Source organism: Rhinoraja longicauda, chromosome 1, assembly GCF_053455715.1.
Source record: "Rhinoraja longicauda isolate Sanriku21f chromosome 1, sRhiLon1.1, whole genome shotgun sequence".
NCBI lineage: Eukaryota > Metazoa > Chordata > Chondrichthyes > Rajiformes > Arhynchobatidae > Rhinoraja > Rhinoraja longicauda.
The window spans coordinates 140,018,460-140,044,275 of NC_135953.1; the positions used below are offsets into that span (position 1 = coordinate 140,018,460).

The following is a 25,816-nucleotide window of genomic DNA, read 5'->3' on the forward strand; positions in this document are numbered from 1 at the left end:
ATCAAGTTTGCCCAATCTCTCTCTTAGAGGGCTACTGCCCTCTAATCCAGGCAGCATCCTGGTCATGGATTCTTGTTCTTCAAGGCCTGTTATGGGTCAAACAGACCTGCACACAAAACTCCAAATGCGACCGAGCCAACGTTTTATAAAGTTAACTTCCTTCCTCTTACACATGATAAAGGAGGTTAAGTGTACCATATTCCATCTTTACCACGACACACCGATCAGCCAAAACATTATGACCACTGACAGGCGAAGTGAAGAACATTGATTATCTTGTTACAATGGCACCTGTCAAGGGGTGGGATATATTAGGCAGCAAGTGAACAGTCAGTTCTTGACGTTGATGTGTTGGATGCAGGAGAAATGGGCAGGAGTAAATACCTGAGCGACTTTGACAAGGGCCAAATTGTTACGGCCAGACGACTGGGTCAGAGCATCTGTGAAACGGCAAGGCTTGTGGGGTGCTCCCGGTCAGCAGTGGTGAGTACCTACCGACAGTGGTGCGAGGAGGGACAAACCACAAACCGGTGACAGGGTGTTGGGCGCTCAAGACTCATCGATGCGCGAGGGCAACGAAGGCTATCCCGTCTGGTCCGAACCGACAGAAGGTCGTCTGTGGCACAAGTCACAGAAAATGTTAATGGTGGTCACGGGAGGAATGGGTCACAATACACAGTGCATCGCACCCTGCTGCATATGGGGCTGCACACAGAGGACCAACAGCATATCGGGCAGGTGGTCATAATGTTTTGGCTGATAGGTGTATACTTGCAATGCTACTTTCAGGGCGATATAGACTTGAAACCCAAAGATCCATCTGCATACCAATGCCTGAACAGCCTGAATGGCTGTGCCATTAACTGTGTACTGTTCCCTTACATTTGATCTCCCATAGCACAACATCTCACACTAGCTCAATTTAAACGCCATCTGCCATTTCTCTGTCCTCATCTGTCACTGATTTATACCCTGTTCTATTCTTCGACAGCCTTCTTCACAGTCTGCAACTCCACTGACCTTTAGGTTTTTTTTTCTGATTAGTTTAGTTTAGTTTAGAGATACAGCGCGGAAACAGGACCCTTCGGCCCACCGGGTCCGCGCCGATCAGCGATCCCCGCACACTAACATTATCCTACACCCACTAGGGACATTTTTTACATTTACCAAGCCAATTAACCTACATACCTGTACGTCTTTGGAGTGTGGGAGGAAACCGAAGATCTCGGAGAAAACCCACGCAGGTCACGGGGAGAACGTACAAACTCCGTACAGACAGCGCCCGTAGTCGGGATGGAACCCGGGTCTCCGCGCTGCATTCGCTGTAAGGCGGCAAATCTACCGCTGCGCCACCGTGTTATGCTGGGTTTGTGAAATATTTTTGATAAAAGGTCATTGACCTGAAACATGAACTCTGTTTGTTTCTTTGTTGATTTGCTAGTTTCTAATTGAACATAAATGAAATTGCTGATCTTTACACTAAGGTGCACATGGATAGGACAGGTTTGGAGAAATATGGGCCAAACGTGGGCAGGTGGGACTAGTGGGCTGGGACAGGTTGGCCCACGTTGTCAAGTTGGGCCAAAGGGCCAGTATTGCTCTACGATAGAAACGTAAAGATGCAGAAAGGAAAGGGATCAGTTCATTGATATACACTGATCAGCCAAAACATTATGACCCCTGACAGGCGGAGTGAATAACATTGATTATCTTGTTGCAATGGCAACTGTCAAGGGGTGGGATATATTAGGCAGCAAGTGAACAGTCAGTTCTTGAAGTTGAAGTGTTGGATGCAGGAGAAATGGGCAGGAGTAAAGACCTGAGCGACTTTGACAAGGGCCAAATTGTTATGGCCAGAAGACTGGATCAGAGCATCTCTGAAACGGCAAGGCTTGTGGGGTGCTCCCAGTCAGCAGTGGTGAGTACCTACCGACAGTGGTCCGAGGAGGGACAAACCACAAACCGGCGACAGACAGGGTGTTGGGCGCCCAAGGCTCATCGATGAGCGAGGGCAACGAAGGCTATCCCGTTTGGTCCGAACCAACAGAAGGTCGACTGTGGCACAAGTCACAGAAGATTTTAATGGTTGTCACGGGAGGAATGTGTCACAATACACAGTGCATCGCACCCTGCTGCCTATGGGGCTGCACACGGAGGACCAACAGCATATTGGGCAGGTGGTCATAATGTTTTGGTTCATCAGCTCATAATGTTTTGGCCGATCGGTGTATATATATATCACAAACAACTGTGGTCGCAGCACAGATCCCCTGCAGAATAGCACTGTTAAACTAAATAGCACAGTATACTAAAGAGACAAACTGGTTAAACATTTCTTAAACTCAAATATTTTGGTGACATCCAACTGTATGTTTACCTGACATGCCAACGTTTCCAATTTCTGGTTCCGAATGTGAAGAGCTTTACTAGGAAATGCCCAGAAATAATTCGAAGTCCCAATTCGATCAGAATCCACTAAGGCATCATCCACCAAACTCTGAAGGACTTCTTTCACTGACATCAAAGCTAAAATGGTTAAAACACGAAACATGAAAGCTTAGAAAAAGGGAAAAGATTGGTATTTGCTTTCAAAGTGAACTAAAACTTAATCACGTTTAAAATGAGGGACTCTGTGTTTTAGCAGTGGAACATTATCACAAATGGAAAAAGCAAAAGAAAACTATAGATGCTGGAAATCTGATAAACACTGAAAATGCTGGAGACGCATGGCAAAACAGCACCCACAAAGAGAAGGTATTTATTCTCAAAATGCTAGAGTAACTCAGCAGGTCAGGCAGCATCTCAGGAGAGAAGGAATGGGTGACGTTTCGGGTCGAGACCCTTCTTGAGAGAGAAAAACAGAATCAATGTTTCAGGTCAATTACCTTTCACTGAAAACATTTCATGACTTCATGGAACGCAGGTCCCACCAAGATGCAGCACAGAACGCCACAGGAGATCCTTCTACCGCGTGGCTATCAAACGGTACAACTCCTCCCCCTTCTGTCATGGGATAGACTGACCCACCGCCCCCCCCCCCCCCCCGCCCCATTCTTTCCACATTCCCAAACATGTCCCCTCATCACTTTAATTTCATGTTTCATTTGGTATTTTGTGTTTTTATGACTTTTGCCAGATCAATTTCCCTCCTGGGATAAATAAAGTTCTATCGTATGGTATGACCAATCGGAAACAAAAAGGCGCCACAGCGCCTTGCTGCCTTACAGCGCCCGATTCGATCCTAACTACGGGTGCTATCTGTACAGAGTTAGTACGTTCTCCCCGTGACCCGCGTGGGTTTTCTCCCAGATCTTCAGTTTCCTCCCACACTCCAAAGACATGCAGGGTTATAGTTTACTAGACCAAGTGAACCCATTGGGCCCAAACCTCTCCTGCATTGGTGCAGCACCGTCTCCCTCCCCCCTCCCCCTTCACTCCCCCCTCCCCTCCCCTTCCCTCTCCCCTCCCTTCCCTCTCCCCTCCCTTCCCTCTCCCCTCCCTTCCCTCTCCCCCTCTCTTCCCTCTCCCCACATCTCCCCTCCCTTCCCTCCCTCTCTCTCCCCCCCACTCCACCCCCCTTATCCTCCCTCCCTCCCCTCCCCTCCTCCTCCCCCTCCCACCCTAGGAGATAGATTTAAACTTTAATATGTGAATAACTTTAAAAATATAACACCGATTTCCATGAAACTTCTTCCATTAGCACCAAAGGTACTACGGTGAGTAAGGTGGGCCTAAAATGGTGGCGCTATCGTGCACCGTTTTGGCTGTAGTTCAGGAACAAACAGACAAACAAACGAGCATTTTAGTATATAGATCTATCTTGGTATAAATGTACAATTGTCCCTAGTGTGTGTAGGATAGTGTTAGTGTTAGTCGGCGCGGACTGGGTGGGCTGAAGGGCCTGTTTCCACACTGTATCTAAAGTCTAAAGCTTTCCCAATATGTGTGGGAACAAACTGCAGATGCTGGTTTACACGGATGGTCGACACAAAATGCTGGAGTATCTCAGCGGAACGGACAGCATCTCTGGAGAGAAGGACTGGGTGATGTTTCAGGTTGAGACCCTTCTTTCCCAATATCTTCAATGAAGGCTAGATCTCTCTGTTACTTTGACCTCTTTTAAGGAAACAGAACAATCCACGGAATTACAGGCTGGTGAGCCTCACGTCAGGGGTAGGGAAGCTATCATAGAAACATAGAAAATAGGTGCAGGAGTAGGCCATTCGGCCCTTCGAGCCTGCACCACCATTCAATATGATCATGGCTGATCATCCAACTCAGTATCCCGTACCTGCCTTCTCTCCATACCCCCTGATCCCTTTAGCCACAAGGGCCACATCTAACTCCCTCTTAAATATAGCCAATGAACTGGCCTCAACTACCTTCTGTGGCAGAGAATTCCACAGATTCACCACTCTCTGTGTGAAAAAAAACTTTCTCATCTCGGTCCTAAAAGACTTCCCCCTTATCCTTAAACTGTGACCCCTTGTTCTGGACTTCCCCAACATCGGGAACAATCTTCCTGCATCTAGCCTGTCTAACCCCTTAAGAATTTTGTAAGTTTCTATAAGATCCCCCCTCAATCTTCTAAATTCCAGCGAGTACAAGCCAAGTCTATCCAGTCTTTCTTCATATGAAAGTCCTGCCATCCCAGGAATCAATCTGGTGAACCTTCTCTGTACTCCCTCTATGGCAAGAATGTCTTTCCTCACATTAGGAGACCAAAACTGTACGCAATACTCCAGGTGTGGTCTCACCAATGCCCTGTACAACTGCAGCAGAACCTCCCTGCTCCTATACTCAAATCCCCTCGCTATGAATATCGGAGTCTGAAGAAGTGTCCCAACCCGAAACGTCACCCATTCCTTCTCTCCTGAGATGCTGCCTGACCTGCTGAGTTACTCTAGCATTTTGTGAATAAATTCCTTCGATTTGTACCAGCATCTGCAGTTATTTTCTTACACGGAGTATTTTTAGTGTTAGGATCTACTCCTTTTAGTAAGAGAATAGACTAGTTAGGGGACAGTCCGCATCTTTGAGTAGTTCTCTGACCTGTCTGTCTCCGACTACATTTTATCTCCATTTGCTTTGTTGTTACCTTCTCCCAACTAACAATGATCTATTCTACATTTTCCTTGATCTCCATTCCCCTTGTCCTGTTTTCACACCTTACACTTCCTTATCTATACACTTCCTTATCTATGTACATCCCACTACCCTGACATCAGCCTGGACAAGGGTCTTGACCCGAAACATCACCCATTCTTTCTCTCCAGAGATGCTGCCTCTCCCGCTGAGTTACTCCAGCATTTTGTGTCTACCTTCGGTTTAAACCAGCATCTGCAGTTCTCTCCTACACAAGCTGTTCCCGAATCTGGATGTTACAGTTTTCAGGCTCATATACCTTCTTCCCGATGGCAGGGGTGAAATGAATGCGTGGCCAGGGTGTATAAGAAAATAACTGCAGATGTTGGTACAAATCTAAGGTATTTATTCACAAAATGCTGGAGTAACCTAGCAGGTCAGGCAGCATCTCAGGAGAGAAGGAATGGGTGACGTTTCGGGTCGAGACCCTTCTTCAGACTGATGTCAGGGGGGGCGGGACAAAGGAAGGATATAGGTGGAGACAGGAAGATAGAGGGAGATCTGGGAAGGGGGAGGGGAAGAGAGGGACAGAGGAACTATCTAAAGTTGGAGAAGTCGATGTTCATACCGCTGGGCTGCAAGCTGCCCAAGCGAAATATGAGGTGTTGTTCCTCCAATTTGCGGTGGCCTTCACTATGGCACTGGAGGAGGCCCATGACAGAAAGGTCAGACTGAGAGTGGGAGGGGGAGTTGAAGTGCTCAGTGCGGCCAGGGTGGTGTGGGTCTCCGATGATGCTGGCTGCCTTTTTGAGGCAGCGACTCCTGTCGATCCCTTCGATAGTGGGATTCCATCTTATTCCATCTTACCCATCTGCCCGGCCACATAGCAGAAGCATCCACGTGGCGGGGCTGGTAACTGGAAGTGTCCCGAGCTAATTCTGCTACCACCATTGTCTATTGTACAAGTGATGGCTCCCACTGATTGTCGCCGGAAGCTTGCGCCCTTTTCAGGACGGACGATGACAGTGATGTAACATTTGAATGATGGACACAAAAGAGGAAGACCCATCTGCCCGAAAAGTCTCCACCACCAAATCTGTTACTATTTACAAATATGGCATTAACTTTAAAATAATAATACGGGCTGCACGGTGGCGCAGCGGTAGAGTTGCTGCCTTACAGCGAATGCAGCGCCTGAGACGCAGGTTCAATCCTGACCACGGGCGCCGTCTGTACGGGGTTTGTACGTTCTCCCCGTGACCTGCGTGGGTTTTCTCCAAGATCTTCGGTTTCCTCCCACACTCCAAAGACGTACAGGTATGTAGGTTAATTGGCTGGGCAAATGTAAAAATTGTCGCTAGTGTGTGTCGGATAGTGTTAATGTGAGATGATCGCTGGGTGGCGCGGACCCGGTGGGCCGAAGGGCCTGTTTCCGCGCTGTATCTCTAAATCTAAATAATGTGTTAGTATGGAAACATTAATTATCTAACAGGGGGATATGAATAAAGTAGATGAAAAGCTAACGGCCAAACCATACTTTTTATCCAGGGATGTACACGTGTTTCACATTTTAAATAAAAGGTTGCCTGGTAAAATGAGTCATAACTTCCACTTGAGGATGCCAACTCTGTGCACCACAACTATGTAAGCTCCAATTGAAACAAACAGTCACCACAATCTGTAGTCTCGTAGGCTAAGCAGAAAGGTAATAAGCATGAAATTGATACCTACTGATTCCTTTCTCCTTTGGGGCAATCTTTTCCAAATCTTTAAGCTGGAACACATCTTGCTAAAAAAAAAAAGACAACATTTCATTGTAAATCAACATTAAAGGATTTTTGAATCTTTAAACCAAAAGGGATACTGCAAAGTGGATTATTAATTTCATTCGAGACCCTTCTTCAGACTAGCAACCAGTACCATTAGCTAAAGTACCATTAGCAAATTTGCAGACGACACAAAGCTGGGTGGCAGTGTGAGCTGTGAGGGAGATGCGATGAGGTTGCAGGGTGACTTGGACAGGTTGTGTGAGTGGGCGGATGCATGGCAGATGGAGTTTAATGTGAATAAGTGTGAGGGTATCCACTTTGGTGGTAAGAATAGGAAGGCAGGTTATTATCTGAATGGTGTCAAGTTAGGAAACGAGATCTGGGTGTCCTAGTGCATCAGTCACTGAAAGGAAGCATGCAGGTACAGCAGGCAGTGAAGAAAGCCAATGGAATGTTGGCCTTCATAACAAGAGGAGTTGAGTATAGGAGCAAAGAGGTCCTTCTGCAGTTGTACAGGGCCCTAGTGAGACTGCACCTGGAGTACTGTGTGCAGTTTTGGTCTCGAAATTTGAGGAAGGATATTCTTGCTATTGAGGGCGTAGGTTTACTAGGTTAATTCCCGGAATGGCGGGACTGTCATATGTTGAAAGACTGGAGCGACTAGGCTTGTATACACTGGAATTTAGAGGGATGAATGGGGATCTTATCAAAACGTATAAGATTATTAAGGGGTTGGACACGTTAGAGGCAGGAAACATGTTCCCAATGTTGGGGGAGTCCAGAACCAGGGGCCACAGTTTAAGAATAAGGGGTAGGCCAGAGATTTAGAACAGAGATGAGGAAAAACATTTTCAGTCGGAAAGTTGTGAATCTGTAGAATTCTCTGCCTCAGAAGGCAGTGGAGGCCAATTCTCTGAATGCTTTCAAGAGAGAGCTAGATAGAGCTCTTAAGGATAGCGGAGTCAGGGGGTATGGGGAGAAGGCAGGAACGGGGTACTGATTGAGAATGATCAGCCATGATCATATTGAATGGCGGTGCTGGCTCGAAGGGCCGAATGGCCTCCTCCTGCACCTATTGTCTATTGTCTATAGCAACCCACCGGCGGCCGCCGTTGGTGGAGTGGGAGCACGTGGCCGCTGGCTGGGTGAGGTCAGGGCGGTGACGTCACCTTGTACCTTATTTGGGAGTGAGAAAGTTGGCAACCCTACCCCCGACCCCCCCCCACCGCTGTCTCCTCCTTCTCCCCCGGAGTCACCGACATACTCCACCTTGGAAGCAACAGCAGGTGAGAGGGGAGGGGGCCCCATGGTGACTGTGCCTAGTTTTAAAACGAAACACAAACACAAAGTGCTGGCGTAGCTCAGCCGACTGAATCAGTCTGAGGAAGGGTCCCAATGTCACCTAACCAAGTTCTCCAAAGATCCTGATCCGCTGAATTACTCCAGCACTTTGTGCCCTTTAGTCTATTAACCATCACCTGCATTCATCGGCCATCACGAACACTACTCGTTACTCTGTGAAAGAATGGGTCGACTGGGCTTGTATTTGCTGGAATTTAGAAGGGTTCTGCAGCCACAACAACCTGACCGCGGGAGAAGACGGCAGGGGAAGGGAAAAGACATTCTGGCCTTCCATCACAGTGAGGAGAGGACTGGAGGAGACTCACTGTGATGGATGTTTTTTTTTTGTTGTGTGTTTTTGGGGTTGTGTAACTTGCCTATTTTAATGCTTTATTGTGTAATCTGCCTAATTTAATGTTTTATTGTTGGACTGTGGCTATCTTGAATCTTGAATCTTGAATCTAGATACATATAATATTCTTAAGGGATTGGACAGGTTAGATGCAGGAAAAATGTTCCCGATTTTGGGGAGTCAAAAAACAGGGGTCGCAGTTTAAGAAAAAGGGGTAGGGCATTTAGGACTGAGATGAGGAAAAACTATTTCAGCCAAAGAGTTGTGAATCTGTGGAATTCTTTGCCAAAGAAGGCAGTGGAGGCCAATTCACTGGATGTATTCAAGAGAGAGTTAGATTTAGCTCTTGGGGTTAACGGGACCAAGGGATATGGGGAAAAACAGGAACGGGGTATTGATTGTGGATGATCAGCCATGATCGTATTGAATGGCGGTGCTGGCTCGAAGGGCCGAATGGCCTACTCCTGAACCTTATTTTCTATTTTTCTATGGTTCGTTATGAGGGTTTACTGTAAATGAACCATGATGAAAAGGGTTTGGGGGGGGGGGGGGGGAGCAGGGAAAGGGGCCGACTGGATAGAGGCATGGGAGAAGGAGGCAGCGGTGGGCGAGTGGGGAGTGGATGAAGCTACCGCAGACAGCAGCAGGTGAGGGAGGCTCACTGTTGCACCTTGCGAGTCGAGAGTGGGGTGTGAACCTGGGGCTCTAAACAGGCCGTGGAGACGGTGGGAGCAGGGGATGGGTCAGTAGATCATTCCATTCACATTCAGTTTACATTTTATATTTGTTTTATTTAAGTGTCTGGCACTCTGTGGTGCTTTAGAGACAGGGGAGGGGGAGTCATTAGCGGGCCCGGGGGGACGACGACTGTCGTTTCATTATCACGTGACCTCTGTTGGCTTGGAAAAACGGATAGTCCAGAAAGGCTCTGGAACCGAGGGTGCCAGAAAATCACTGTACAACCTGTAAAAGAATTAAAAGTGCTAATCGTGGATTACTATAAACAGTTTACTATTCTTCTGGCAAGTGCGGTGCAAGTAGTTTTGTGATACAGCACAGAAACAGGCCCTTCGGCTCACCGAGTCCTCGCCGACCAGCGATCCCCACACTTTAACACTTGTCTTACACACATTAGGGACAATTTTACATTTACACCAAGCCAATTAACCTACAAACCCATGTGTAGGAAAGTTCTGCAGATGCTGGTTTAAATTGAAGGTAGACACAAAATGCTGGAGTAACTCAGCGGGACAGGCAGCATCTCTAGAAAGAAAGAAGGAATGGGTGGCGTTTTGGGTCGAGCCCCTTCTTCAGTCTGTCCCGCTGAGTTACTCCAGCATTTTCTGTCAACCTACAAACATACATGTCTTTGGAGTGTGGGAGGAAACCGAAGATCTTGGAGAAATCCCACGCAGGTCACGGGGAGAACGTACAAACTCCGTACAGACAGCGCCCGTAGTCGGGATGGAACCCGGGTCTCCGACTTTGCTAGCGCTGTAAGGCAGCAACTCTACCGCTGCGCCACCCTAAACAATACATAGATAAAATGACATTTTCTTCAGGTTTCTATCACTAGTGTTGGCCTAACGTCTCGGGACAGGAACTCTGCCTGTTCATCTTTTGCAGATTAAACAAAGTGAATGCACAGCAGTTCCATTGAAACATGGGACATTTTCAGCTGAAAGGTGAAAGGCAAGTGCAGTTTTAACTTATTAAAATATTATTTTATACAGTGCAAATGAATATTGTGTTAAGCATTGGAGAATTTTTCATTTTAATGATGGTTTTGTTTGTGAAAAATGGTTCCCAGTATTAATGGCAACTATTTCAATGACTGCTTTGATAGCTGGTTAGTCGTTAAAGGGTACAGTTTCCAGGGAGGAACTGCAGGTACTGGTTTACACCGAAAGATACAAAATGCTGGAGTAACTCAGCGGGACAGGCAGCATCTGGACCTTCTGATTAATGTTACTTTTTGTATGACTTGTTGTTACCTTTCCCTCAGCTAACAAGGGACCATTCTACATTCCCTTTGATCTGTCGTTTTCACACCTTGCCCTTCCATATCTGTAGTCTATCTCTCCCCTCACTCTCAGTCTGCAGAAGAGTCTTGACCCGAAACGTTACCCATGTCTTCTCTCCAGAGATGCAGCCTGTCCCGGTAGAATGTCTATCTTCACTTATACGGCCTCAATGCTAATTGGGCGGTCACGGTAGCGCGGCGGTAGAGTTGCCGCCTTACAGCGAATGCAACGCCGGAGACCCGGGTTCCATCCCGACTACGGGTGCTGTCTGCACAGAGTTTGCATGTTCTCCCTGTGACCTGCGTGGGTTTTCTCTGGGTGCTCCGGTTTCCTCCCACACTCCAAAGACGTACAGGTTTGTAGGTTAATTAGCTTGGTAAATGTAAAAATGTCCCTGGTGGGCGTAGGATCGTGTTAATAAGCGGAGATCGCCGGTCGGCGCGGACCCAGTGGGCCGAAGGGCCTATTTCAATACAATACAATCTATCTTTATTGTCATTGTACAGGGGTACAACGAGATTGGGAATGCGCCTCCCATTCGATGCAATAAATTAATTAGCTAATCAACAGAAATTTAGACAACCCAGAGAAACAAAATTAGAAACAGTTAAAACAGTATAAAGTGTAAATAGGTCTGTGCAGGGCTGTATCTTTAAACTAAACTAAAAAACGAAACTAAACTAAGCTGAACTGAAAGGGCTGAGAGCCAGGGCCATGTTGGAACAAAGAATATGGCCCACACAGCACAACAGAATAATTTTGGCACAACAGAAGATGTGCCACAGCACTAATGGAGTTTGCAGCAGAAAAAAATTTGTACTCACGGTTTCAAAAAATATTTCCATCATACGATTTCGCTTCTCTTCAAAAGACAATCCCTTCTTTTTTGACTTAAAATTGGAGGATCGATGAAGACAAAAAGAAAACATTACAACAGGTTTGTGGGTACATGGCTTAAAGAAATGTTGCACACCCTTCAATTTTGCTCAGTTAAAGTCAATTCTGAACTCTATTAAGATCATTTTACACAGCAGCATGAGTGCAGATAATAAAAAATGATGGGTGGAAGCTGAGAAGTATTAGTTCCCCAGCAAAAATGAACATCACAAATGCCTTCAGTAATCGTGTGCGCATCGGGGACCTACAAGGCAGGAGAATAACAAAGATCTAAAAATCATAATACGCTTTTATCCTTCCTTAGATCTAGCTTGACATTTTCTTGCAAGAGAGAAGGAATGGGTGACGTTTCGTGTCGAGGCCCTTCTTCAGACTGTCAGAAGAAGGGTCTCGTTCCGAAACGTCACCCATTCCTTCTCTCCAGAGATGCTGCCTGTCCCGCTGAGTTACTCCAGCATTTTGTGTTTGTCTTCGGTTCAAATTAGCATCTGCAGTTCCTTCCCACACATGTTATTTCAAGATCCAGAATACACGTAAAGAAAAACTATTTCTCACAAAAAATATACCAATGTATCAAGTTGGTAACTTTTTGGACGAGTATGGGGTGTTGTGAATTAGTTGGGGGGTTGAAGTGTATCTTGCATTGATTCAAGTGTTGGAGCAGCCTCAGCCCCTGAGCTTGTCTAACAGGTCTTAGACTCTTGCTCCCTTTGCAGACAGGTGAGGGCCACAGGAAAGATGAGCAACCTAACCCATGGCACTGTGGGCCAGGAGCCATTCAAGATGGGGGAGCGAAGAGGCATGTAGTTGGAATTTAATTTAACTTTCGTCCACCAATCCGGGCAGAGAATTCCTGTTGACGGGAATTATATGACCTGGAGTACTGTGTGCAGTTTTGTTCTCCAAATTTGAGGAAGGATATTCTTGCTATTGAGGGCGTGCAGCGTAGGTTTACTAGGTTAATTCCCGGAATGGCGGGACTGTCGTATGTTGAAAGACTGGAGCGACTAGGCTTGTATACACTGGAATTTAGAAGGATGAGAGGGGATCTTATCGAAACGTATAAGATTATTAAGGGGTTGGACACGTTAGAGGCAGGAAACATGTTCCCAATGTTGGGGGAGTCCAGAACAAGGGGCCACAGTTTAAGAATAAGGTGTAGGCCATTTATATCGGAGATGAGGAAAAACGTTTTCAGTCAGAGAATTGTGAATCTGTGGAATTCTCTGCCTCAGAAGGCAGTGGAGGCCAATTCTCTTGAATGCATTCAAGAGAGAGCTAGATAGAGCTCTTAAGGATAGCGGAGTCAGGGGGTATGGGGAGAAGGCAGGAACGGGGCACTGATTGAGAATGATCAGCCATGATCACATTGAATGGCAGTGCTGGCTCGAAGGGCCGAATGGCCTCCTCCTGCACCTATTGTCTATTGTCTATATACTTGGCTCAGGAAGAGTGGCACGGTGGCATAGCGGTAGAGCTGCTGCCTTACAGCGAAAAAAACCCGGGTTCGATCCTCACTACGGGTACCCGTCTGTACGGAGATTGTACGTTCTCCCCGTGACCTCTGCGTGGGATTTCTCCGAGATCTTCGGCTCAATTCCCACACTCCAAAGACGTACAGGTTTGTAGGTTAATTGGCTTGGTATGAATGTAAAATTGTCCCTAGTTTGTGTAGTATAGTGTTAGTGTGCGGGGATCGCTGGTCGGTGCGGACTCGGTGGGCCGAGCGGCCTGTTGCCGCGCTGTATCTCTAAAATAAACGGGGATAGTATAGTCAGGGGAATAGACTATACAATGCTCTGACGCGGGGATCGAGATTCCCAAAGGCTATGTTGACTGCCTGGTGCCCGGGTTCAGGATATCTCATCTGACCTACAGGAATTTGGAGTGGGTGGGGAAAGATCAAGATGTTTTGGTCCATTGTGGGTACAAACGACATAGGTAAAACAAGGAAAGAGGTTCTGCTGGGAATTTAAGCAGCAGGGGAACAAATTAAAATGCAGAACCAAAAGGGTATTAATCTTTGGATTGCTACCTGAGCCACGAGCAAACTGGCATGATTTAGTTTAGTTTAGAGATACAGCGCGGAAACAGGCCCTTTCGCCTAACGGGTCCGCGCCGACCAGCGATCCCCGCACATTAACACCATCCTACACCCACTAGGGACAATTTTTACATTTACCAAGCCAATTAACCCACAAACCTTTACGTCTTTGGAGTGTGGGAGGGAAACGAAGATCTCGGAGAAAACCCACGTAGGTCACGGGGAGAATGTACAAACTCCGTACAGACAGCACCCGTAGTCAGGATCGAACCCGGGTCTCCGGCACTGCATTCGCTGTAAGGCAGCAACTCTACCGCTGCGCCACCATGACCGCCCTAATTTGAAGATATTGAAGGTTGAGAAGATTAGAGAGTTAAACATGTGGCTCAGAGATTGGTGTGGGAGAAGTGGGTTTGAATTTGGCAGACATTGGCATCAGTATTGGGGAAGGCAGGGACTGTTGCGATGAGATAAACTGCATGTCAACCCTGCTGGGTCGAGGGACCTGACAAAAAGATGCAGAATCCCCTTGGGAAGAGTTAAGAAACTGCAAAAGTAAAAAGATCCAGATGGGAGTCATACACAGGCCTCCGAAAAGCAGCCAGGATATAAGGTACAAATTACACCAGGAAAAAGGGTCTCGACCCAAAACGTCACCCATTCCTTCTCTCCAAAGGTGCTGCCTGTCCTTCGGAGTTTTAGTTTAGAGATACAGCGCGGAAAGATGCCCTTTCGGCCCACCGGGTCCTCGCTGACCAGCGATCCCCACACATTCACACTATCCTACAGCCACTGGGGACAATTTTTACATTTACCAAGCCAATTAACCTACAAACCTGTACGTCTTTGGCGTGTGGGAGGAAACCGAAGATCTCGGAAAAAACCCTCGCAGGTCACGGGGAGAACGTACAAACTCCATACAGACAGCACCCGTAGTCGGGATGGAACCCGGGTCTCCGGCGCTGCATCCGCTGTAAGGCAGCAATTCTACCGCTGCGCCACCGTGCCACTCGGTACAGTTACTCCAGCATTTTGTACAGTTATTCCAGCATTTTGTGCCTATCGTCAATGGAAAAGGTTTGCAGGAAAGGCACAATGTCACAGTGGACATGGGAAATTTCAATATGCAGGTTGACTGGGAAAATCACGTTGGCACTGGATCCCAAGAGAAGGAAATTGTAGAATGACTAGTAGATGGCTTTTTAGAGTCGCTCGTGGTTGAGCCCCCGAGGGAAAAGGCAATTCTGGATTTAGCGTTGTGCGATGAGCCGGATTTGACGAGGGAGTTTAAGGTGAGGTAACTCCGAGGACGCAGTGTTCATAATATGATAGAATTCAGCCTGCAGTTTGAGAGGGAGACGCTGCAAGTGGATGTATCGGTATTACTGTTGAGTACAGAGGCATGAGTTGGCTAAAGCTGATGGGGAAAGTGACACAAGCAGGAATGACAGTGCAGCAGCAGGGCTTTCTGGGAGTAAACCAACTAAGTTTAGTTTAGACGTACAGCGTGGAAACAGGCCCTTCGGCCCACCGAGTCCGCACCAACCAGTTTTTACATTTCGGTAGATGCACCACAGAGCGCACCCTATCGGGATGCATCAGAACTTGGATTTATAACGGCCCTGACCCAGACTGCAAGAAACGGAAGAGAGACAATAGACAATAGGTGCAGGAGTAGGCCATTCGGCCCTTCGAGCCAGCACCGCCATTCAACGTGATCATTCTCAATCAGTACCCCGTTCCTGCCTTCTCCCCATACCCCCTGACTCCGCTATCCTTAAGAGCTCTATCTAGCTCTCTCTTGAATGCATTCAGAGAATTGGCCTCCACTGCCTTCTGAGGCAAAGAGTTCCACAGATTTACAACTCTCTGACTGAAAAAGTTTTTCCTCATCTCCGTTTTAAATGGCCTACCCCTTATTCTTAAACTGTGGCCCCTTGTTCTGGACTCCCCCAACATTGGGAACATGTTTCCTGCCTCCAACGTGTCCAACCCCTTAATAATCTTATACATTTCGATAAGATCCCCTCTCATCCTTCTAAATTCCAGTGTATACAAGCCTAGTCGCTCCAGTCTTTCAACATATGACAGTCCCGCCATTCCGGGAATTAACCTAGTGAACCTACGCTGCACGCCCTCAATAGAGCTGTGGATGCAGCCCAGTCCGTCACATAATCCAGCCTTCCCCGGCCCACCACCAGCTACTCCATCTACACTTCATGCTGCTGTGGGAAAGCAGCCAACATAATCAAAGACCGTTCACACCCCGATCATTCTCTCTTCTCCCCTCCCCCATCAGGCAGAAAATGCAAAAGCATGAGAGCATGTTCCGACAGATTCATGAGCAGCTTCCCTGTGTTATCCAATTATTGAATGGACCTCTTGTAAACGAAGGGTATAGTTCTAATTTCCAAATCTACCTCATTGCGGCACTGGCACTTTTTTATCTGCACTTTCTCTGTAGTTGAAACACCATATATTCTGCACCCTGGTTCTTTTTCTCTTTGCACTACCTGTTGCACTTGTGTATGTCTTGAGTGCACTCATGTCTGGTATGATTTGTCCGGATAGCACACAGGTACTCTATATACACCGATCAGCCAAAACATTATGACCACTGGCAGGCGAAGTGAGTAACATTGATTATCTTGTTACAATGGCACCTGGTGGGATATATTAGGCAGCAAGTGAACAGTCGGTTCTTGAAGTTGATGTGTTGGATGCAGGAGAAATGGGCAGGAGTAAAGACCTGAGCGACTTTGACAAGGGCCAAATTGTTATGGCCAGACGACTGGGTCAGAGCATCTGTGAAACGGCAAGGCTTGTGGGGTGCTCCCGGTCAGCAGTGGTGAGTACCGACCGACAGTGGTCCGAAGAGGGACATACCACAAACCGGCGACAGACAGGGTGTTGAGCGCCCAAGGCTCATCGATGCGCGAGGGCAACGAAGGCTATCCCGTCTGGTCCGAACCGACAGGTCTACTGTGGCACAAGTCGCAGAAAATGTTAATGGTGGTCACGGGAGTCATAAACTGCTCCTAATGTTAATGTTAATGGTGTCACAATACACAGTGCATCGCACCCTGCTGCGTATGGGGCTGCACACGGACGACCAACAGCATATTAGGCAGGTGGTCATAATGTTTTGGCTGATCGGTGTAGATACATGGTTGTCTAAGGTTACAGCAGGACCTAATTCAACTGGGAAAAATGGCAAAGTATGGTAGAATAGGTTTAGGTTTATTCATGTCATGTGTACTAATGAACAATTGAAAAGCTTTGCTCGCATGCTATCTAATCAAATCAGCTATTATACATTAATACAATCAAATCAAAGTACAACTACAGTCTGAAGGGTCTCGACCCAAAATGTGACCTATTCCTTTTCTCCAGAGTTGATGTCTGACCCGCTGAGTTACTCAAGCTTTTTGTGTCTATCTCTAGTACAGTAGGTACAGCAAAGGGGAAGATGCTGAGTGAAGAATAAAGTTGTCACAATTATGATTCTCAGCAATATAACTGAGACCCAAGACGTTGCCCTAGATTAGAGACTATTAGCTATAAAGAGAGATTGGACAAACTTGGATTGTTTTTTCTGGAGTGTTGGAGGTCAAGGGATAACGTAACCGAAGTATATAAAATTATGAGAAGCATAATGTCATTGTCTTTTTCTGTGAGTGGAAATGTCGAATACTAGAGGGAACAACTTTACGGTGAGAGGGGAAATGTTTACAGCAGATATAGAGCGTAGACCCTTCAGCTCAACTTGCCCACACTGTCCAACATGCCCCATGTACATTAGTCCCACCTGCCTGCACTTGGCCCATAACCCTCTAAACCTGTCCTATCCATTTATCTGTCCAAATGTCTCTTAAAGGAAGGAAGGAAAAGCCGAGAGCCAATGCACCTGCTGTCAAGTCTTTGTATCTTCTGTCTGATGGGAGAGTGGAGATGAAGGAAAGGCCAGGGAGAAAAAGGTAGATGATGACCTTGGCCTCTTACCCATGGCAGCAGGAAATGTAGATGGTGTTGATGGTGGGGAGTCTAGTCTGTCTGATGGTCTGGGCAGCATTCACACCTCTCTGCAATTTCTTATGGTCATGAATAGAGCTGTTGCCAAACCACACTATGATACATTCTGGCGTTCTGATATTTTCTAGTGTATATGCAGAAGGTGGCAAGTGTCATTGGAGATGTTAGTTTAATGTAGTTTAGTTTTGCGATGTAGCATGGAAACATGGCCCTTCAGCCCACTGAATACAGGCCAACCACTGATCGCCCATTCACACTAGTTCTATGTTATCCCACTTTCGCATCTCCCTACACACTACGAGCAATTTATGAAGGCCAATTAACATTATTTCTGTCCTACACACTAGGAGCAGTTTATGAAGGCCAATTAACCTACAAATCCACACATCGTTGGGATGTGGGAGGAAACCGGAACACCTGAAGAAACCCACGTTTACAGATGGAACGTGTAAGCTCCAGATTGCACCCGAGGTCAGGATCTTACCCCAGGTCTCTGGCGCCGAGGCAGCAGCGCCACAGTGCCGCATTCTGAGGAAGGAATTTGAGGAAGTAAGGGCGTCGGTGTGCTCTCTTGCCTGTAGTTTCAATGGGGTTGGACCAGAACAAGTTGTTGGTTATATTAATGCCATGGAAATGGCATCTGATGTGGGCCTGATGCATTGTTTGGCAAATTGCAGTGGATCAAGGCTGCCTGGGAGGCTAGAGTTAACATTACGCGAGCAGCGTAGGTTTACTAGGTTAATTCCCGGAATGGCGGGACTGTCATATGTTGAAAGACTGGAGCGACTAGGCTTGTATACACTGGAATTTAGAAGGATGAGAGGGGATCTTATCGAAACGTATAAGATTATTGAGGGGTTGGATACGTTAGAGGCAGGAAACATGTTTCCAATGTTGGGGGAGTCCAGAACCAGGGGCCACAGTTTAAGAATAAGGGGTAGGCCATTTAGAACTGAGATAAGGAAAAACTTTTTCAGTCAGAGAGTTGTGAATCTGTGGAATTCTCTGTCTCAGAAGGCAGTGGAGGCCAATTCTCTGAATGCATTCAAGAGAGAGCTAGATAGAGCTCTTAAGGATAGTGGAGTCAGGGGGTATGGGGAGAAGGCAGGAACAGGGTACTGATTGAGAATGATCAGCCATGATCAAATTGAATGACGGTGCTGGCTAGAAGGGCCGAATGGCCTCCTCCTGCACCTATTGTCTATTAACGTTAAGGGTGGCACAGCGGTAGTGTTGCTGCCTTACAGTGCCAGAGACCCATCCTGACTAGGGGTACTATTTGTACAGAGTTTGTACATTCTCCCTGTGGCCACGTGGGTTATCTCTGCATGCTCCGGTTTCCTCCCACATTTTTAAGATGTGCGGGTTTGTAGGTTAATGTTCTTCTGTAAATTGTCCCTGGTGTGTAGGGCAGAAATAATTTACAGGAGATCGATAGTCTGCACGGACCCGGTGGGCCAAAGGACCTGTTTCCATCCTGTTTCTCTAAATGAAACTAATCTACTGCAAATGATCAGCATCTCAAAGCACTTCTTGATGGTGGACATCAGAGCCACTGGAGTCATTAAGGCACACTACCTTGCTTTTCCTTACTGTTGAGATGACAGGAATAGGAATACTTTATTGTCACATGTGACGAGGCACAGTGAAATTCTTTGCTTGCATACCCAATGTATATTGAGGTATATTGAAGGTAGTTGAGGCCAGTTCATTGGCTATATTTAAGAGGGAGTTGGATGTGGCCCTTGTGGCTAAAGGGATCAGGGGGTATGGAGAGAAGGCAGGTACGGGATACTGAGTTGGATGATCAGCCATGATCATATTGAATGGCGGTGCAGGCTCGAAGGGCCGAATGGCCTACTCCTGCACCTACTTTCTATGTTTCTATACAAATTGTGTAATAGGCATAATGCAAGTGGGAACCTCAAAAGGGAGGTTAAAGTTTGTCTGTGAACACTCATGGCAGCTTGTCTGCACAGGTCCTGAAGGGATATGCGGGGATACCATCTGGGCCAATTGCTTTCCACAACTCCACTCTCAGGAAGGCTGATCCGACATGTGTGAAGGTGACCATATGTACCGGTGAACTCACGACATATGGACAGAGTGCATGATTTCATTCCACTGATCTTCTGTTCAAAGCGAGCACGGAATGCATTGATCTTGTTGAAGAGGAACATATTATTGCCAGTGATAGTGCCTGGCGACTGACCATATCAAATCAAACTAATTCCATCTGCCCGCACATGATCTATACTCTTCCATTCCCTGCTTATTCCTGTGCCTGGCTTAATGCCTTTCAAGTACCACTCTTATATCTGCTTCCACCACACTCCCTGGCAATGTTTTCCAGGCACCCACTACTCCATATAATAAACTTTCCCCATGGCAGGCAGTAACTAGTGGGGTACCACAAGGCTCGGTGCTGGGACCGCAGCTATTTACAATATACATTTACAATATACATTAATGGCTTGGATGAAGGGATTAAAAGTACCATTAGCAAATTTGCAGATGATACAAAGCTGGGTGGCAGTGTGAACTGTGAGGAAGATGCTATGAGGTTGCAGGGTGACTTGGACGGGTTGTGTGAGTGGGCGGATGCATGGAAGATGCGGTTTAATGTGGATAAGGGCGAGGTTATCCACTTTGGTGGTAAGAATAGGAAGGCAGAGTATTATCTGAATGGTGTCAAGTTAGGAAAAGGGGACGTACAACGAGATCTGGGTGTCCTAGTGCATCAGTCACTGAAAGGAAGCATGCAGGTACAGCAGGCAGTGAAGAAAACCAATGGAATGTTGGCCTTCATAACAAGAGGAGTTGAGTATAGGAGCAATAGTATCCGAATGGCCTACTCCTGCACCCATTGTCAAACCTTTCCTTTAAACTTTCCCCCTCTCACTTTAAAGCTATCCTGGAAAAATGACTGTTATCTATGCCTCTCATTATTCTATAAACCTCTCAGGTTGCAGCTGGCATTCTGCATTCATGATTGGTGTGTTGCATCTAGGGTTGCCAACTTTCTCCCTGCCAAATAAGGGACAAAAGGTGACGTCACTGCCCCATGCCCCATGTGACCTCACCCAGCCAGCGGCCACGTGCTCCCGCTCCCACCAAAGGCGGCCACCCAGGCCAGGAGGCAGGTTGCTATGCAACCTCCGTTAGGCGGCGCCTGGGCCTCCGGGCCTACACTGCCCGGGCCTACAGCGGCGCCCGGGCCTACACTGTCCGGGCCTACAGCGGCCCCCGGGCCTACACTGTCCAGGCCTACAGCGTCCCTCGGGCCTAATACAGGACAAGGGCGGTCCCGTACGGGACAAACCAATTTAGCCCAATATACAGGATGTCCTGGCTAATACCCTAGTTGGCAACCCTGGTTGCATATGAAACAATTAGTTTAATTTGATATCATGGTGTAGCTATGGTTAGGTCACAATAAGAGTATTGCAGTTCTGTATGCCATCTTACAGGAAGGATATGGGGACTTTGGAAAGGGTGCAGACGAGGTTGAGTAGAATATTGCCTAGATTGGAGAGTATTAACAACAAGGAGGGGATAGACAAGGCAAAGACACAAAATGCTGGAGTAACTCAGCAGAACAGGCAGCATCTCTGGAGAGAAGGAATGGGTGACCTTGCGGGTCACTAATAAAATTGTCTAATCGGACAGGATATATGAAGAGAGGAGAATCAGGCAGCAAATGGACAAGAGGTGCAGCGAACATCGACATCTTTCACAAAATGATTAACTAGTAAAGAAATGACAAGATAGCCAGAATATTATGGTTAACTGTGTATCCCCGTTGTTCACTGGAAGGCCGAAAGCGAAAAATTACATTAAGAGGCGTGAATTAAATACCAGTCTGAAGAAGGGTCTTGACCCAAAACATCACCTATTCCTTCTCTCCAGAGATGCTGCCTGTCCCGTTGAGTTACTCCAGCATTTTGTGTCTATCTTCGGTGTAAACCAGCATCTGCAGTTCCTTCCTACAAATTTTGTGTCCTTTCACTTATATATTTTATTGGTACACTTAGATAATGAGTGGGAAATATAGGGTGTAAGAAAGAACTGCAGATCGAAGATAGGCACAAAATGCTGGAGAAACTCAGCGGGACAGACAGCATCTCTGGCGAGAAGGAATGGGTGACGTTGCAGGGAGGACCTGGGGAGGGGGTGGTTTGGGTGGGAAGGGACGAGTTGACCAGGGAGTTATGGAGGGAACGATCTCTGCAGAAAGCAGAAAGAGATGGAGATGGGAAGATGTGACCAGTAGTGGGATCCCGTTGGAGGTGGTGAAAGTGTTTAGAAGGGTCTCGACCCAAAACGTCACCCATTCCTGCCTGTCCCACTGAGTTACTCCAGATTTTTGTGTCTATCTTCTTTGTATGCCTGTCCCACTGAGTTACTCCAGCTTCTTGTGTCGACCCCTCTCACCACAATGTGTTGGAAGGAACTGCAGATGCTGGTTTACACCGTGGATAGACACAGCATGCTGGAGTAACTCTGAGGGACAGGCAGCATCTCTGGAGAGAAGGAATGGGTGGCATTTCGGGTCGAGACCCTTCCTTCAATTCAGGCTGGTAGTCAGGGGAGAGGGAGACTCTTCCTTCAGGCTGGGAGTCAGGGGAGAGAGAGACTCTTCCTTTAGGCTGGGAGTCAGGGGAGAGGGAGACTCTTCCTTCAGGCTGGGAGTCAGGGGAGAGGGAGACACATGGAGAATGGGGTGTGTAAAGCAGAGAGTACCCCGGCCCCTCTCTCACCATGGCGGCGTGCTCTCCGGCCCGAGGCGAGGGTTTGGCGCCTCCTGTCCTGCTGCCCGTCGGCCGCACGTCCCGCCCCGCCCCGCCCCGCCCCGCCCCGCCCCGCCCCGCCCCGCCCCGCCCCGCCCCGCCCCGCCCCGCCCCGCCCCGCCCCGCCCCGCCCCGCTGCTGTGGGCGCCGGGGAGACGAGACTAGGGGCCGCGGCCTGGGGGAGAGTGGTGGGGCCCGGGGGAGAGAGAAAGTGAGTGAGTGAGAGAGAGTGAGAGAAAGAGAGTGTGAGAGAGAGTGTGAGTGAGGGTGAGAGAGAGTGTGAGTGAGGGTGAGAGAGAGTGAGAGTGAGGGTGAGAGAGTGTGAGAGAGTGTGAGAGAGAGTGTGAGTGAGGGTGAGAGAGAGTGTGAGAGTGTGAGAGTGAGTGAGAGAGAGTGTGAGAGAGAGTGAGAGAGAGTGTGAGTGAGGGTGAGAGAGAGTGAGAGAGAGAGTGTGAGTGAGGGTGAGAGAGAGTGAGAGTGAGGGTGAGAGAGAGTGAGAGTGAGGGTGAGAGAGGGTGAGAGAGAGTGAGAGAGAGTGTGAGTGAGGGTGAGAGAGAGTGAGAGTGAGGGTGAGAGAGAGTGAGGGTGAGAGAGAGTGAGAGTGAGGGTGAGAGAGAGTGAGGGTGAGAGAGAGTGAGAGTGAGGGTGAGAGAGAGTGAGAGTGAGGGTGAGAGAGAGTGTGAGAGAGAGTGTGAGAGAGTGAGTGAGTGAGAGGGAGTAAGAGAGAGTGGGAGAGTGAGTGAACAAGTGAGTGTGAGTGAGAGAGAGAGTGAGTGAGTGAGAGAGAGTGAGTTAGAGTGAGAGTTAGAGAGTGAGTGAAAGTGCAAGAGTGAGAGTGAGTGAACAAGAGAGAGTGTGAGAGAAAGAGTGAGAGAGAGAGAGAGCAAGAGAAAGAGAGATAGTGAGACGAGAGAGAAAGTGAGAGTGAGTGAACAAGAGAGAGAGTGAGAGAGAGTGAGAGAGTGAAAGAGAGTGAAAGAGAGTGAAAGAGAGTGAAAGAGAGTGAAAGAGAGTGAAAGAGAGTGAAAGAGAGTGAGTGAGAGGGGCTGCCCGCGTTACCCTGGTCCCTGGGGGGAGAGGAGAGGAGGGGAGAGGAGGGGATCTGCCCGCGTTACTCTGGCCCAGAGATACTAGAGGAGCAGGATGGTCCACTCCGTCCAAATCGCCGACACTGAAGAAGTGCAGTCCGCAACGGCCGCCATTTTAGTAAGCAAAACAAAACCCCGCCGGTCTCCCCGCCTCTCGCAGTGTAATCAGTGTTGTGGAGGAACAGTATGTGTGTGATGATACCATTAACATGTAGAATATATCTCGTCTATTAACTCACAGATTTCTGTTGTTATTTTTATTTTTCAATGTTTCTGCCAGTTTCTGCCTACTAAAATGGCGCCGTGACGCGCTACGTTTTTTAAGGGTCGAGTGGTCTATCTTGCTCCTCTAGTATCTTTGCTCTGAGGGGGGCGGGGCGGGAGGGAGAGAGAGAGAGAGAGAGAGAGAGGAGCCGCTGCTGTCGCCCGGCGCCGGCCTCACGGAGAGGGGAGTGATGCTCAAAGATACTAGAGGAGCAAGATGGTCCACTCCGTTGAAATCGCCGACCGTGTAGTCCGCAACGGCCGCCATTTTAGTAAGCAAAACCCCGCCGTCCTCTCTGCCTCTTGCAGTGTAATCAGTGTTGTGGGGGAACAGTATGTGTGATGATACCATTAACATGCAGAATATATCTCATCTACCAACTCACAGATTTTTGTCGTTATTTTTATTTTTAAATGTTTTCCACTTGCTTAATTTCTCTGACTTTATTATTTCTTACTGTTTGACAACACAAACATACAGTTAACAATGCATTATTCTTAATTGTTAACTGTATGTTTGTGTTGTCATTTGTGAGTGGAGCACCTATGGGAGATAATACGATATTATTTTATGCATGATATTATTTGATATTATTTTATACATTAGACATTGTTACGGTATTATTTTATACATTGTTGTTTAAGGTTTGTAACTACTTAGGCATTAGGCGCCCTCTCTGTGACTAATTAAGGCGCTCTAGACATTCCTTACCCTTGACACGTCTCTGTAACATAACACTCCTTTGCTTTAGCTTGTACCCTTGCTTTAGCCTTGATGATAAGGGTAGCAGAATCCGAAGGGATGCGGACATTCATCAATGAGTAGGATTTAATGGCAAGAGAAGACATAAGGAAAAACATAGGCCTTGGGGTGATGGATGGATGTGAGGGATGGACTAGCAGGAAATAAGGGAGGCGAAATATGAAGGGATGTGAGCATTGAGATAAGGATATATTACTAAATGGGATTTAATGGTGGCGGGACAAACAGGTACTACAAAGAAATGAAGGACTGAAGAAAGGAGTGTGGGTATGAGGTAAAGCAAAGGAGATAAGGTTTAGAATAATCCTATAAAAATAGGCTGCTAAGTGGGCAGTCAGATGGTTGACATCCTGATTGTTCCAGCCGTTGTTTGCAAATAAAGGCTTTTAACTTCTTGAAGAATTCTCCGTGTCATCTGCTTCATTTCGAACACCGGTAACCACGACACACCAAGGCACATTCCTTGTATATGCATATACTTGGCCAATAAACTTATTCATTCATTCATTCATTCTGCCCATCCTCCCTCCCCAGCCCCCTCTTTTGTGCAGATTCCCTTGTACTGCTCAAACACACACTCTGCACAAATTTAACTTATTTTATATATATATATAAGTTAAATTTGTGCAGAGTGCGTGTTGGAGTAATACAACGGAAACTGCACAAAAGAGGGGGCTGGGGAGGAAGGATGGGAGGGAAATAAGAAATAATAAAATCAGAGAAATTAAGCAGGGGGTAAACATTTTAAAAGAAAAATATACAAAAATCTGTGAGTTGATAGATGAGATATATACTGCATGTTAATGGTATCATCACACACACTGTTCCCCCACAACACTGATCACACTGCGAGAGGCAGAGCGAACGGCGAGGTTTGCTTACTAAAATGGCAGACGCTCCATTGCGTACTGCACCAGTGTATGCGATTCGATGGAGTGGTCCATCTTGCTCCGCTCCATTATCTTTGAGAGTAACTCAGCGGCTTGCACCGCCCATAGGCACTACATACGGGAGTGGGACAGGCAGCATCTCTGGTTCCTTCCTACACACGTCTCTTAATTAAACTGTCCTCTCTCACTTACGACAGACACAATATGCTGGAGTAACTCAGCGGGACAGACAGCATCTCTGCTCCACTGTGAAATCTCAAGGTATGTCTACTTTGAAGAAGTTCTCTGACGAGACCTATTCCTTTTCTCCAGAGATGCTGCCTGTCCTGCTGAGGTACTCCAGCATTTTGTGTCTATCTTCGGTTTAAACCAGCCGCTGCAGTTCCTTCCTACACAGACCGCTCGCTGGTTTTGGCGAGTGCTTCTGTTAATTAAACTCCTCTCGTGACACCGAAGGTAGACACAAAATGCTGGAGT

General features: G+C 47.3%; 1 protein-coding gene across 2 annotated transcripts in view; it reads right to left on the reverse strand.

The window, feature by feature from the left end:
• mnd1 (meiotic nuclear divisions 1 homolog (S. cerevisiae)) overlaps window positions 1-25,816 on the reverse strand; it is a 45,105-nt gene that overhangs the window by 18,222 nt on the left and 1,067 nt on the right. Inside the window, exons 1-4 of one of the 2 annotated variants that reach the window (XM_078412876.1) lie at window positions 22,305-22,355; window positions 11,396-11,461; window positions 6,817-6,874; window positions 2,378-2,526 (exon numbers count right to left, since the gene is read on the reverse strand). In XM_078412876.1, coding sequence (XP_078269002.1) covers window positions 2,378-2,526; window positions 6,817-6,874; window positions 11,396-11,461; window positions 22,305-22,307 — 276 coding nt within the window. In that variant the 5' untranslated portion in view covers window positions 22,308-22,355. Of the gene's footprint in view, window positions 1-2,377; window positions 2,527-6,816; window positions 6,875-11,395; window positions 11,462-22,304; window positions 22,356-25,816 lie in introns of those variants that run through there. The other variant, XM_078412885.1, reaches the window with a different exon arrangement.